Consider the following 14,297-nt stretch of genomic DNA (forward strand, 5'->3'; position numbering starts at 1 on the left):
ACCTGGCGAATTCTCGGCGAATGAGAAGCGGCAGTGGAAAGGGGCGGTGTCTAAAGCCCCCACCTTATAATGCGGGCGGCTCCGGGGCCCGCCTCCTTCCTCTTCGCCGCCCAATGGGCAGTGATAAAAGGGTGGAGATCCCACCTCCTCTCGCTTCTCTTCTAATGAACGACGAGCGCCCGCAGGAAAGAGCCCCGCAACGCCTGCCGCCTAACCCCGCCCACCGAGAGCCACTGCCAAGCACTGCTCGAGGAGGGAGCCGCTCGCCCAATGGCGGAGAGGCGCGCCCCGCCCATGGCCCCGCCCCGCCCCTCCGTTGAAAAGCGCGCTTAGGCTGTTGGTGCTGTTGTCGGGTCCCGCCGACCTGTCCGGCAGTAGCCTCGTCCAAGTACGTTGTGACTTGTCTGCCTCGAAGCCGAACTGTCACCTGTGACCCTGGCATGGGTTCGGGCACCCTGCAGCCAGCCATGAGAGGCTTCCCAGCCTGATGGAGCCCTTGCCTGCCGTCCCCCACGCGCCCTCGGTCGAAGGCCGTCGTTGCCCTCGGGTCTTACCGCTTCCCCCCCACCGTGTACCTCCAGAGTGGCTTCTTGTGAAGCAAGCGAGGGAAACCGTTCTCCATAAAACTGCTTTGTACCTGCCGTGATCCTTCTCATATCGCCCAGCACAGTGTTTTGCTATACTTAGGAATAAAGGTGCCTCCTCCAGCTCCTCTAAGTTTTGCCACTGCAGAGGAATCCCAGGTCCAGCTGGTCATGCACAAGGTTGGTGGACTTGAGCATCTTAAGTATGATTAATAAAGCTAGTTTGAGACTGGCGTTTTTAAAGGACATTTCTTAAGTCATGCCTGCCCCATGGTTTATGGTAAGGGAGTCCACTTTCCAGGGCTTTTATTGGAAGGGGCAGATGTTCTTTGCCAGAGCTCTGAGGCCTTTGCATCTTTTAGTTAAGAAAAAAAAGCTGGATTTAGTGAATTTGTCAACATACTAGAGAAGCTGCTTGTTTGAGAGGGGACTGGGAGGCTTCCCTACTGTATGCTGCTTCCATAGAGAGGCACTGGGAAGGGGCACTGTTGGTTCCTGGAAAACTGATCCTGCTGTGATTTGTGCCCTACTGCTGATTCCACTGGGAGTATGACACAGACAGGTATCTCAGCTGCAGAGGTCAGATTTATGTTCATTGACACTTGGCTATTACTGGTGTGTTGCCTGCGTACCCTCCCTACGATGCAATTACTTCCTCTCTATTTCCTGTCCAAACTAAGAACTCCACTTCTTGCTGATGTTTGAGAGAAAATGGTAAAACACATCAAAACAGAGTTCTTGATTTCTTCCCTGCCAGCCTTTGCTTCTCCACTTGTCCACAAATAACGCCATCTTTGTGGTCACACTGGCCCTGCCGGCAGCCTGCAGTGCTTTGGTTGCAGTCTTTTCCCCTTTGTCTGGGCACTTAAACAGTGTCTGAATATTGTTGGTTCCTTTCCAGCCACACAGATTGTATTCCCAGCTAAGCTCTCATCATGACTATGGCAAGTTCTCCCTCTCTAGCCTTGACAGCTCTGTTTTGACTTCTCTAATATCCATTCAAAGCATTCAGGAGAGACTTCCCTCTTCTTGTGTTGCCCTGCTGTCTTTGGCCTCCCCCTTCCTTTCAAGTACAGTCTCCCTGTCTTGCTGTCTACAGGCCCTACCCAGGTTTGGAAGGAATCTTGTGCGTGCAATGTGCCACCCTTAGAGGGAAGTGTGGATGGAAAAATTTGTAGAAATATCTAATCTGTGCCTTCCTAGACATATGCATTGTAACAAATCGGCCACAACACTCTACATCAAACTAAGCATCCTCGTGGACAGTCACTTCTCAAATTTACATGATGTCACCAGGATGAGGAGCAATCATCCCTGTCTTGAGAATGCCTGGGCAGTTCTTGTAAATGAACTGTACCAGTAAGGAAGATGTGCACCCCAAGCCTGGCAAACATCCTCAATCTCAGTATGAACTGGAAGGGATCAGAATCTGGATCAAAATAAAAATCAGCCAACCATGCAGATAAGAGGTTTCTCAGGATTCTAGAAGCATCAGTACTCCCCACCATTCTCATCAGTGGTCAGTCTTCACTACTTGAGAAGAAAACAATCCTTTCCTGTTATTGCTGACCACAGAGTCACAGAATGGTTGAGGCTGGTAGGGACCTCTCATGGTCTTTGGGTCCAAACCCCTGCTCAAGCAGGGCCACCTACAGCCAGTTACCCAGGACTGTGCCCACATGACTCTCTATGGAGTGAGACCCCACAAGCTCACTGGCCAACCTGTGCCAGTGTTCAGTCACTCTCACAGAAAAAAATGCTTCCTAATATTCAGAGGGAACCTCCTCTCTTTCAGTTTGTGCTCATTGCCTCTGGTCCTGTCATTCGGCACCACTGAAAAAAGCCTGGCTCTTCTTGTACTCTCCCTTCAGGTATTTATACATATTAATAAGATCATCCCCAAGACATCTCTTCTCCAGGCTAAACAGTCCCGGATCTCTCAGCCTTTCCTATAAGAGAGGTGCTCCAGTCCTGTCATCATCTCTGTGGCCCTTTGCTAGACTCTCCCAAGTATGTCTCTTTTGTACTGATGCTGTTGAGATGCTGACTCAGAGGGTCTTAAGGGTTGCCAGCTCTCATTGCCTGCCTGTGTCTCAAGCACATTCACTCTGGGTGTTGGGTGTAGAAAGAGTTCCTAGCAGAAGTGTCTAAAGCTCACAAGGCTTCCTTCTCAAACCCATCCTGTCCACTTCTACTTTCCTTTTGATAGTAGTTGGGCTGCCAGTTTGCTGTAGCCATTGCTTATCCCACTTTTCACCTTGCAGTCTCGCTATTCACCTTTTTTACCTTGTGCTCTTGCTATCCAACTGCTTTTGTCCTGAAAGGGAGCTCTTCAGAGCAACACACTTTCTCACAGTTACTACATCAGTGTAATCACAGCCTCTTGCACTGGCAACAATTAGAATACCATGTGATTAATCACCTCTTCCACTAACGGCTGTTTTTAAGACATCATTCATCAGGATAGGAAATGGAAGTTGTTGCACTTCCACTGCTCTCCATTCCGTTGTAAATTTGGTTATTTTGAGCAGCTGGAGACAGAGGTTGCAACTTCACATTTCTTATCTTCTGAATGTAGCCTCAGGTTTCCTGTTTCACAGGCATCGAGCCCTGTCGCTCAACAGCCTGATCGAAACATCTTGTCATACGCACTCCTTGCTTTGGCATGGAGGGAAGCAGATCAGAAACTTCTGCAGCCGAAGCGAGCGAGGAAATAATTTATACTTCTGTCAAATTCTCTCAGACTCCTCTGTCAAGGGCCAAAGCTGGATGGGAAAGGAGAGGTAAGGAAGCTGGACAAGGTAGGTCAACAAAAGATTTTATTTCAAGCAAAAGCAAGTTCTTACAAAACCACTCTGAGTTGGCCACTGACTTTTTGTACCAGCTCATGGTGCTGTTGCTTTTTTCCTAAAATTACTGTGAGTATTTTACTGTGATAAAAGCCGACCCAGCATTGTTCCCCTCTCTCTCTCTGTCAGATGCCTTTCAGTGTTTACTCCTGGGCATTCAACCCAGGCATCCTTTTCTCTGAAAGAGATCTGCAGTTTTAAAGTTGTTTGCTTGTCAGCAGTAAGAGATTGTCAGCAATAGTTCTTTGAAGGGCAGGGGAGATGTGAGTACAGATAAATTAGAGGCATATACTGTTCAGAGATCAGAGACAGAGGAGGCATATGAGATCATCCAGTCTCTTTCCCGTGGGGCTCTGCAGGATTCTTTTGTGATACATTTTTTCCTCTGTTTTCTCTGTTCTAGTTTTACATACCTCCCAGTGAGCAAATTTTCAGCTTTTGCCTTGAGACAGATCTGCAGGGCACTTTAGTACCAGGAAGATTTTCTTAGTGCTTTCCTTAAATTTTCTCTTCCCTTATTTCCACTCAATTCCTCCTGGTCAGGCCTTGCAAATGTCACAATGATCAATTTCTCTGGCTGCTTAGTTGAGAAATACCACCTTACAAGAGTGAGATTTTGCATTGATGATCATTCTTTGTAAGTGTCTACTTCCCATGAGATGATTACTTTTCCTCTAAATGTCCGTGTGCTTTAGATGAGTTGTGTTGCATTGGCTGCAACACTAATGGTTGACCTTAGCTTGTTTTCAGAGCTGTTACAGCAAAGGGGGCCCTTGCTCTGGGATATGAGATTTCTGTGCCCTGATCAGAATAACTGCATACATCTGTGTCTGTTACTGCTGCCTGGTCACTTGCTGCACTATGGGAACAAAGCCAGCACAGAAACCCCCAAGTTCCTATCTGGTAATCACAATCCATCTGCTTGGGAGGCAGTCTTGCTTTTGCATGTCTTTTTTGTCACAAATGATGTTTTCTGTTGCATCAGAAAACACAGAGACATCCCTTCATTCCCTGCCATTTGTGTTCACTCCTACCCTGTTGGAGGTAGAGATTACCCAATGCCCTCTTGAGATGTTTGCTGTTTTCTTTTTAATATTCATCCTCTCCAAATTCCTTTATGTACCCTCATCTTTTTGAGCTGAAATCAGAGGGCCTAAAATAAGGAAGCTGTTCTTTGAACACATATTATGCGCATATTATACGATTATTTCCCAGATCTCTTCTGCGTGTGAGGAGTCCCTAAGGAATGCAGTTTAAGTACCTTTCTTTAAAAGATCTTTATGTTCAACTTTGTCTTCACCTCCACAACTTCTGAGGGATGTGGTCTCAAGTGTTTCATCTCTGCTTTCAAATGCACACCCTTGTTACCAAGTCATCCCTGTGACTCAGCATCACAGGTGTATGTAGATCAGTCCCCTGGTCAAACCAACAGTTTTTGGCATTCCTGGGCTCCTTGAAAAAGATGAGTTGCCCTGCCTGTCTTCTGTTTGGCTTCCAGAGGGCCTTAGATATTCCACACTACCAAAATGTCAGTCCAGCAGTCACTTAAGACAGTGTTAGCCTGTGTGGCACGCTTGCAGTAACAGCGATACCAGGTGTGAGCCACAGCCAGGAACAGGATCCTTGTTTCTCAAATCCTCTTCCCTGGCCTGAGGTAGTCATGCTGCTCCTACACTGGTGTAGGCAGGAGCTGAGGGGAGCTATTTGGGACACCGCAATGACATTCTTCACACTGTCCTAGGAGACTTGAATCATAAAATGCTAACAGCTTTCGTTTTTGAACGGAATCTGGTCTCTCAAACCTAAAAATATTGTGTCACGTTGCTTGCAGAAGAATGCAGTGTATCACAGTCATTTCTCCAGAGCACTGACAGATCTAACTGGGCATCTTCTACACTAGAAAGTTGTAACATTGGATATTTATGCTAAATGTCCACCAGTCCACTTCTCCTTTCCCCTGGGGAGACACTTCCACTCAGACTACTGCATGGAAATATTTCTGGATGATTTATTCAGATTTCCCTCCTTGGTTTCAAACTCATCCCAAGCCCTTCTCCCTTCATCTTCTAGAAGAGCTTTGCATGTGCTCTAGGGGCTGAGGATCAAGCACAAACCCCTGAACCTGTTTTAAAAAGGGAGAACTGCAGGGACTCCCTTTTGCAAGGGGCAAAAATCCCAATTTATGAAATTTTTTTATTCCACTTCCCTGGGTTGATATCTGCAGTTCTCATGAGGCTCGAATTACCCTTGAACACTTCAATGTGACTTGCCCTCTTCACTCTCTTTTTTTTCCTAATGGCATACTTTTTCAGTTTTAAGAACTGAAGTGAACTCTCCCACTGGTCTAGTTGTGGAGGTGTCCTGGGATTTTGTTTTGATGCTGAGTCGAGTCGGTTCCCTTTTTCTGCAGTGGGTTTGAAACAACAGAGGGTGAACTGCTCTGTTCATTGCCAGGAGGCATCAGCTCGGATGCCCAGTGCTGACATTTAAGGATTAACTGTTTCACCAACTGTCATCCCAGTTACCTTGTCCTGGAAGTAGTTTTCCCTAAAAGCTGGAACAGCGGCCTGGAGGATGCAGGAGATAGCTTCTTTGAGAGGCAAGAGAGGAAAGAAAACAGAAGTACAAATCCTCAGAAATGTGGTCTTAGAACAAAGAATTATGTTTCAACAGATATTTATCCCATTTTATTTAGTTTTCAGTTGTAATCTGCAGAGAAACAGCTCCATCCTACCCCTTAACCTCAGGCTGACTCCATTCTCTTGAGGCTTAATCTGATGGCAAAACCCATGTCACCAGATATACAAGGGTCACCTTCAAGAGGAATAGAGAGCAGGCCGAGAGAACAGCTACCCAGTTCAAGTCCTTCAGTTCTCCCATTGTCCTCTTGCATGAAGCTGAGGAGTAGGTTGTAAGTGAAAAGTCTTTCTGTACTTAGTAACTGAAAAGAGATGGGCTTTTGTTCTTTAAGAATGATGAAAAAATAAATAAATGTTGGTATTTTTAACTACAAGTGGGGCAGCTAGAAGATCCTCCAAGCTATGGGAAACATGACAAAACTTTTACTTTAGGAGAGATCTTTCTACCAGAAGAATGATGCTTGCAATGAAGCTCCGTCATGCTCCCTCTTGTTACCTTAGAAACTTCTTTTAGCCAAAACCGCAGGTCTAAATACATTTCTATAAACCAGAAACTGGTCTTAAAACCAGTGAGCCTGCAAACCTCTCTAAGATCAAAATAAATGAATTTTTATGAATTTATTCATCTGATCTACTTTCTGTATTTGGACAAAGCATCCATAATTGAAAGATGCATCCTTGTTTTTAAGTGAAGTGCCTTACTTTTCTGTTTTAGTGCTGGCTTTCTTTGTCCTTCCCACAATATTCCTGATATGTGATGTGCATTTGTTTTCATCCTCTGCTGAGAGATCCTAAAAAAAGTCTCCCCTGCTGCTTATAAATATTTTATTCTTTTAGGCATCACTTTTAATTTCCTTTTGACAGATTTCCTCATTTTTCTGTGGTTCCCATTTTGAAATTATTATACCACCGTGCCTTTTGTTGTTGTTGTTGGGGGTGGTGGGTTTTGGCTCTGCTAAATCTCGGTGCATTGTGCTCACTGCAGCAGCGAAGCTGCTAGATGAAGCCATGGCGAGCCGGGTGGCCTGAGCACAGCTCAGGGCAGTCACGAGCTGCTTCACTTTTTATGTTTCTTGGCCTGTCGCTCTGCGAGGTGCCTATTGACAGTGTCTAAGCATTCAGTCCCTCATCATGCCCTGACATGGCATTTGCTTAATTTAATGTGATTAATTGATGCTTCTTGTTGTCACCGTGGTTGCCTCATGGTTGATCTGGTCCTTTTGCTGGTTCATGAGTGCTGTCGGCATCCTTGCCTGGCATATAATTCCAGTCCGATGCATTTAGTAGTATTTGCTTGGTCTGTGGGGTTGCTGTTACTGTTACCTCTTGATGCAGTTAGTTACTTAACCTAATTTGACTGTAATTTTACTTGAGCAGAGAACAGCCCCTTCTATCTTCCTTCTGTATTTTGTATCCTATTGCTATGACATCCTACTCACAGCCCTTCTTCTACCAAGTTTTCAATGTACTTGCTGTGGTAGTGTCTTTGGCTAAAGCTAGCCTTCCCCTCCCTCCGTATTATTCCTTAGACTCCTAGCCTTTTTATGGAGTACAGGTATGTTTCTTGGGGTCTTGTGGTAGGACTGAAAGAGAAGCACGTCAGATTTCATGAGCTCCACCAGGGACTTTCCTGCTGGATTTGGGCAGAAGACTCTGGAGCACCACAGGAGCAGGATGTGGTATGTAAGTTTAAGGGAGAAGCACAGGGAAATCCTGGATTCCTCAACATCAGTAACCATTAGCTGCACAGATAGTGCTTCTGAGAAAGTCCTGTTGTCTATGCAGCTGTCATACTGAGATTAATAAAACAAGCAAACCAAACTCCCCTGGAGCTCATCCATGGCAGTAAGCGTCATCCTCTCCTCAACCTGGGGGAGAGGACATTTTAGTGCAGAGATTTTGAACAGCTTATGGAAAGTGAATGCCTCTCAGCTCCAGGAGATGACAATGGGAAAGCAAGGTGTGGCCTGGAGGCTAATGGATCCTGCCGCACATGAGCAGACCTCTACATGGCAGTTCTTCCCTACCCTTTGAAAGAAAGCTGTGCTGGGCTACAGTGGAGGTTGCCCCAAAGAGTCCCTTTCTGCCCCTGGTGGTGGTAAAAGTGTGGAGTGGCATCCCAAGGTCTTCAAGGCTGGCCATCCCATCCTGCCACCCCAACACTGGAGAGGCGGATGAGAGCATAAGACTGAGTGTCCTAGGAAGATGTTACATGACTGTGTGTATAAGTCTGTGAACAGGATGCTGAGGTTAAACCTGTCGCTCTTGCTGAGAGAGCTGGGGGAAAGGTCTTGGGTTTCTTTTTGCATTTAAGCTGGAACATGGTGGCTGTGGCAATGCAGCTCTGTGTTTCCACCCCAAGCTTCAATGCTGAGCAGGTTTACTGGGAGGTTTCTGCCAGCAAGCAGTGTCATGTGGTGCTTGGGGGACTCCGGCTAACTTGGGGCAGGTGCTTCCTCTCCTGGGGTCTGCCGCTGCAGGGGCTGGACCATCTGGCTCTGTGGCCCTGCAGGGGAAGAGCTGTGGCTGACCTGAAGACAGGTACACCTCCTGGGAAGCTCAGGCAGGGACTGCTCACTGACGGCTCCCGGCTGAGCTGAAGTGTGTGCCTGGGCTGGTGGACAGGAACGTGGGGAGGCCCTGGGGAGGCTGAGCAGGGACAGTGATGGCAGCAATGTGCAGTCATGGACAGACAGAGATGCTCTAAATGGTTCAGTTCCTTATGGAAATGCCCAGGACACAAGCAAACCATGTAAAACCACCGTCAGTTTTCATGTGGCTCCTGTGCACTACGGTTTCTTTTCTCTTTTACAGCTCCTTGTCTGTGGCCAGCAGTTGTGCTGGGCTTGGCTATAGGCTTTGGGATTCTGAGCATCTCCCTAGCGATTGCTTTGACTTGGAAGATGAGTAAGTACACAAAGGGGTGCTGAGGGTGAGCAACCAAGAACAAAGTACCTGAGACTCCTCTAAGCACAGGAGCTCAGATCCTGAACTCCATTACAGAGGGTTAAACCAGAAGCTGTTCTAGGTTCCTACCAGTCTTAAGTATTTACTGCCTATCCAGAATATTTTGAAGAATATGTTCATTGTGCAGGTCCCAAGCAACCCATTTCAGAACCTGTGGCAGAGAACGGTGAAACATATTGAAAAGTTTTTGTAGACTTGTCTGCTGTAATTATAGTGGTAAACTGCAGAGCAAATGTGCAAGGTCTATAACACTTTTGCAGGCATGCAGAAGGTGCTAGACCATGTGGGAGGGCCTACTGTTTGCTGCTTAAAATCTGTTCACCTGATGTGTGACATTATCACACTGTACCTACAGAATGATGTAATTTTTTCCCTTACTTTTTGCACACCCAGAGTGTTGTCTGCTTTCACATAGCTAATTTTGGTTCTCAGGTATCATCTGGGTAGTTCAGAGGAAACCCAGGGAGGGGAGGGGGTGTTGCACAAGCATTAGAGTGCCTGTGACTCTTGTGTAAAGATTTGGAAATAGCACAGAGGATTTGAAGTTCAGTATTCATACATTGTTATTTTTAGATGTGTATCCTGACTTGTGCTTTCTGCATTGCAACTATCCAGAAGAGTTGCTTTGCAGTAGGTCCTTGCTGACAAGTGTTTTTCTGTTGGCTAATGGTAGAGACAATCCAGTATTTTGATTTCTTTACAGGTGACTCCCACTCACGCTGCCCTGAGCAGTGGATAGCCTACAGATGGAGCTGCTACACCTTCTCCAAGGAGAAGAAGGACTGGCACTCCAGCCAGAAATCCTGCTGGGCACAGGGAGCTGATCTCCTGGTGATCAGCGATACCAGTGAAATGGTAATGGCTTTCTTATTCTTTGAGGATCTTGTTCCATTTCCTTGAGATACCTCAGTGACTGACACCCAAGCAGTGCTGTCACTCTAGCAATATTTTGACTTTAAAGGAGAGGAAGGATTTATGACTGTGATGTTATAGTGCACTTCCAGTTTCAGTATGCACCTTGGCAGTTCCCAGCAGGCAAAGAAGCAAAGGGGAGAAGGGAGAGGTGAGGGTCACTGTCAGCTACTCAGAATCATCCTAGGAAGGATGTTGGGAGACAGTCTTCTCCAATGCCTCTCTCCGCCTCCCCTCCTAGCCCCAACAAGGCTGAATGATTGCAGGAAAAGTCTGGCACTGTGCAGTCTCTGTACTCACTGCCTACAAACCAATACATCCCCACTCTTCAGAAGTGTTTCCTTTGCAAAAGTGATGCCTCTCCTCCCTGCAGCTGCTCCAGCTTCTCCTGCTCAGTGACCCTTGCCACTGCCTGTGTTCACACATGGGTATTTCTTTCTCAGTCTGTTTTCGATGCTTGCTTCCTCTCTCTGCCAAAAAACCTCAGTTGTGCTGCTGAAATCAGAAACCATCTGTTCCACTGCTCATTTTCCAGCAGGTGCTCACTGGGGGCAGGGTATGACCGCTAAAGAAATGGGTAGAGCTGATCACTAGGGAGGTGAGGCTTGTCTGCATAAGTAGAGCAGAAGTACTTGATCTGGTTTTGTGCAAGCCAGGGCATATTAGCTCAGGTCCGATGAACATGGACAGCTTCCAGTCCCTGGACAGAGGTTGCATTGTATGATGTTCTGGGGGGGCTTACAAAGCCAAGTCTCTGCCCAACTGGGAATATGTACCATGCTGACTCATTTTCTCAGGCAAATCCTGATTCCTTGAGAAATACTCATCTTCCCCAGATTACCCATTTCTCTGAGTGAAGAAAGCCTCCCTGGTCTGGCTGCTTTCTTACTACTGCCTCTGCTGCCAGTGTGTTACCCATTATCCCTGCTCAGACTTCCCCACATAAGCAAGACTTTCCTAGCTATCCATGCCCTGTGCTGCATGGGCTGTGGCTGTTCAAACTCCCTTTGCCGGAGAAGCACAGTCAACCTCCAAACCACCAGCTACACTCAGGAGTTCCTCAATCTACTGCTATTCCCACCACTTTACCAAGCTGGCTTTGTTACTGCTTCTGTGTGAAGAAGTCTGCTCTGAAGCTTTGTTTATGGCAGCAGGAGATAAGGATGGGGCCCATCCATACCAGTGAAAGGTTACTGTAGAGTTTCATTACAAATGTGGACAAGACAAACTTCTCTCTCTTGTCTTTGTCTTTTTTTTTCTTTTTTTGGGGGGGGGAGGGGGCAGGATGGCAAGGAGGAAAAGAATTTGCTTCAGGGCTGAGTTTCTGTGGCAGCCTTCACCTTTTAACAGTAAGCAAGAGTTAAAGGTTAGGCAAAAGGAAATGAACATTGAAAACATGTAGGAGGAAAGTTCTTATAAAATTTAATGTGCTTTGGTCCTGGGCTCTTTACACAGATTTGTCAGTGCTTGCACTTCCTGCCCTGACCTGACTTTTACCTTTGATTGTTAATACTTTGTATTAGCTTGCTAGCTAGCTTCATGGTAGAGTATTAATATCAATACTAATAGCATACGTTCCTACATAAAGCTCTGTGTAGGGAACTCCAGGAGACAGATGCAGTTGGTTCATCTATCTTGCCCTGAGAAATATCCTTTGGAGGATCTGCCCAGGACCCTTGAAAGCACACTTACTTCCTTGTGAGTGTACACATAGCTGTTATTCCAGGCATGATCTGCAGGGCTGGTCATCCTGATCAGAAGGTGTGGAGAAGCTGTATTGTCAGCCACTTATGGAACAGTCAGGCAAGGGGACGCATCTTGCTCCCTGTTCTCTTTACTTATCCTTACCCCCATTTTCAGGCTGGCTGCTGTTAGTCTTTTTGTAATCTGTCACCATTTCTAGGACCTGTTCAAGAGTATTCAAACAGGGTGTTTCTGGATTGGACTGAGGAACAGCACAGGCTCTGGCTGGATTTGGGAAGATGGCTCTATATTCAGTGGCACCAAGTGAGTTTCAATCTGCTTTACAAACAACAGTACTAATTCAGATCCCCTTGTGTTCCGTAACACCCACAGTTCTTGCAGCAGAGCTCAGGAGCCTTTTTCCTGGGCAGATTTTCTTCTTACTGTCACCTGTACAGCACTGAACTCAAAAGGGCCTACTTTCTACTGCCCTGCACCTTGTGAAGGCATGTACCTGGGAAAAGCAGGGTTAATGTTAGCAACTCACTCTCTGCTTCCCTCCAGATACTCAGACCAAGGGTTATTTACCTCTTCTGCCCACACAGCTGCTCAGTCAGAAAAGCATATGGTCCATTGTGGCTTTTCTGGGTTTAGTCACCTTGCAGCCATTCTGCCAAGTGCTGGTGTCACCGGGTGTGAGGACCCAGCCTTTTGCTGCTTTGCTGGTTCCAACCCAAGTCAGAACCTTAAATTTGGCTCAGTATTTACTTGGACAAAAGTCAGCATGCTACATGAGGGGAAAACATTGCGATTTGGTCCAGTAACTTTGCCTGGCCCTTTCCTTTTTATGGCAGTTAACACGCGGTGGTCTCTAACACCTCTCCAGCAAGGAAACTCGCCCAAGATCTCACTGTCAGTAGGTCAGTACTCTAAGCATTTGGCCTAGTTCCCTTCTTCAGTCCAGCTTACTGTGCTTGCAGGCTCCTTGGAGGTGATCATCTTTCCACGAAACTCTCAGCACTGCTGTTCTCATGCTGGGGAATATCACGGTCACTGCAGGACATTGTGTCTGTGTTTTGTTCGGATTTGGGTTCCACAATGGCAATATTATTTAGATGTGTAATCTCCAGGGAGATAGGTATTTTGGTGTATGTTTTGTTTTGTAAGAGCTGCCCTTTGGAGGTTGGGTTCTTTCACTTCCTCTGGGCTCCACCTTCAAAATCAGATGTTTTTTTCTTTCTTGCCTCCAGGAGACGATCTCAGCATTTTCTGTCTGTCTTGCTTTTGTTCCGTGTCTCTTGCAGGGTCCTCTCTAACAGCCCAGTGCAACACTGTGTTGTCCTGATGAAAGATCACTTCCAGGCCTCCAGCTGTGAATACTCTGCTCCATGGATCTGTGAGAAATCTCTTAGATGAACCCCACGTGCATTTTCATCTCGTAGGCATCTCGTCAGTGGTACAAGTGGATTATTGTCCTACAAACCAAAGCTCTATACAAGACCAAGGACTTGCCCTTTCCACAGCCTCACAAAGGTGTTTTGCAGGGACAGGTTTGTTGCCCAGGAGGGTGATTTATCCTCAGTAATAGCTCAGTCCACATCTGTTGGGTTACTGGTTTTTTTGTGACCACATGAGACCTGGGACATATTCCCTGCCCTCCCTAGTCTTTCCGTGTTTGTCCTATAAGGGCAAACAAAAGTTCTGTCACAACAAATGCTGGGTCTTCAGATCTCTGAGGGTAAGCTGGCCATTTTCCTCCATTCCTGAGCCTCAGATTGCATTTCCATTCCCTGCACCTCCATTGTCTGGTGCCAGCAGGACCGGGAAAACGAAGCCCACTGTTCACTGCCAGAAACAGATCCCAGTGGCAGGCTCTCTTTTTGCATCCCAGTGCTATGGGTGAGGGAGAAGGGGGTGAGGCGAGACTACAGCTTCTGTAAATCCAGCAGTGAAAATAAACCTCCAGTACTGCACTGGACCACGAGTGTGTACCTATGTCATTACTTCTCTCTGTCGGAAGGAACGAGCTGCACGCTGTGTTTCACTGGCCAACTTCAACCTAGCTAGTCAAGAGGCTGGACTTCTGGAGCCAAAGGAATACAGTTAATTATGTTGACATTATTGGACAAACCACGAATGTGTTTCCCTCTGCACCTCTGCAGTTTCGTACTGCAGAGAGAAGCAGTGGACAAATCCTTACTACAAGGAGCTTTCAGTTCAAATAGAGCAGAGACAGGCTCAGAGTGTGAACAGCATAAAGCCACAGTGAACAGGAGGGGTGGGACAGTAGGTTTCATTTCCACACACCTGGAAAACTCTTTTTTCCACCCAGCAATTTTGTTCCAACAAAGGAAGAGAAAATGTATTAATTTCCAGTTTAGCCTATTTATCCTCATATGTTTATGTCATATTCCAATTTAGTATTATCAGCAGGTTAATGGTAGATGTTCTGAGGTGTGTGTGTTTGTTCTGGGAGAGACAGGGTGGAGAAATGGGCTGACAGGAACCTCCTGAAGTTGAACAAGGAGAAGGTCAAAGGCCAGCACCTGGGCAGGGACAACCCCATGCAGCAGTACATGCAGGGCATCACCCAGCTGGAAAGAAGCTTTGCAGAAAAGGCCCTAGTGTCCTGTGGAACACCAAGTTGACCATGAGCTAGCAAC

At 46.6% G+C, this 14,297-nt stretch overlaps 1 protein-coding gene across 3 annotated transcripts; it reads left to right on the forward strand.

Annotated features, from left to right (window-relative positions):
• The first annotated feature begins 16 nt into the window (after nt 1-16).
• On the forward strand, nt 17-13,612 carry LOC142064991 (killer cell lectin-like receptor subfamily G member 1). Of its 3 annotated transcripts, none has more exons than XM_075110683.1 (6): nt 17-764; nt 3,185-3,385; nt 8,887-8,979; nt 9,743-9,894; nt 11,855-11,958; nt 12,939-13,612. In XM_075110683.1, exons 2-6 carry the CDS (start codon nt 3,250-3,252, stop codon nt 13,048-13,050), a joined length of 597 nt encoding a protein of 198 aa, XP_074966784.1. In that variant the 5' UTR covers nt 17-764; nt 3,185-3,249; the 3' UTR covers nt 13,051-13,612. The 3 variants fall into 3 exon arrangements, with proteins under 3 accessions (XP_074966784.1, XP_074966793.1, XP_074966803.1); XM_075110692.1 differs by having other exon boundaries at nt 21-764; nt 3,185-3,367; XM_075110702.1 differs by lacking the exon at nt 3,185-3,385 and having other exon boundaries at nt 38-764.
• The last annotated feature ends 685 nt before the right edge of the window (nt 13,613-14,297 follow it).

This window comes from Phalacrocorax aristotelis, chromosome 1, assembly GCF_949628215.1.
Source record: "Phalacrocorax aristotelis chromosome 1, bGulAri2.1, whole genome shotgun sequence".
In the NCBI taxonomy this organism is placed as follows: Eukaryota; Metazoa; Chordata; class Aves; order Suliformes; family Phalacrocoracidae; genus Phalacrocorax; species Phalacrocorax aristotelis.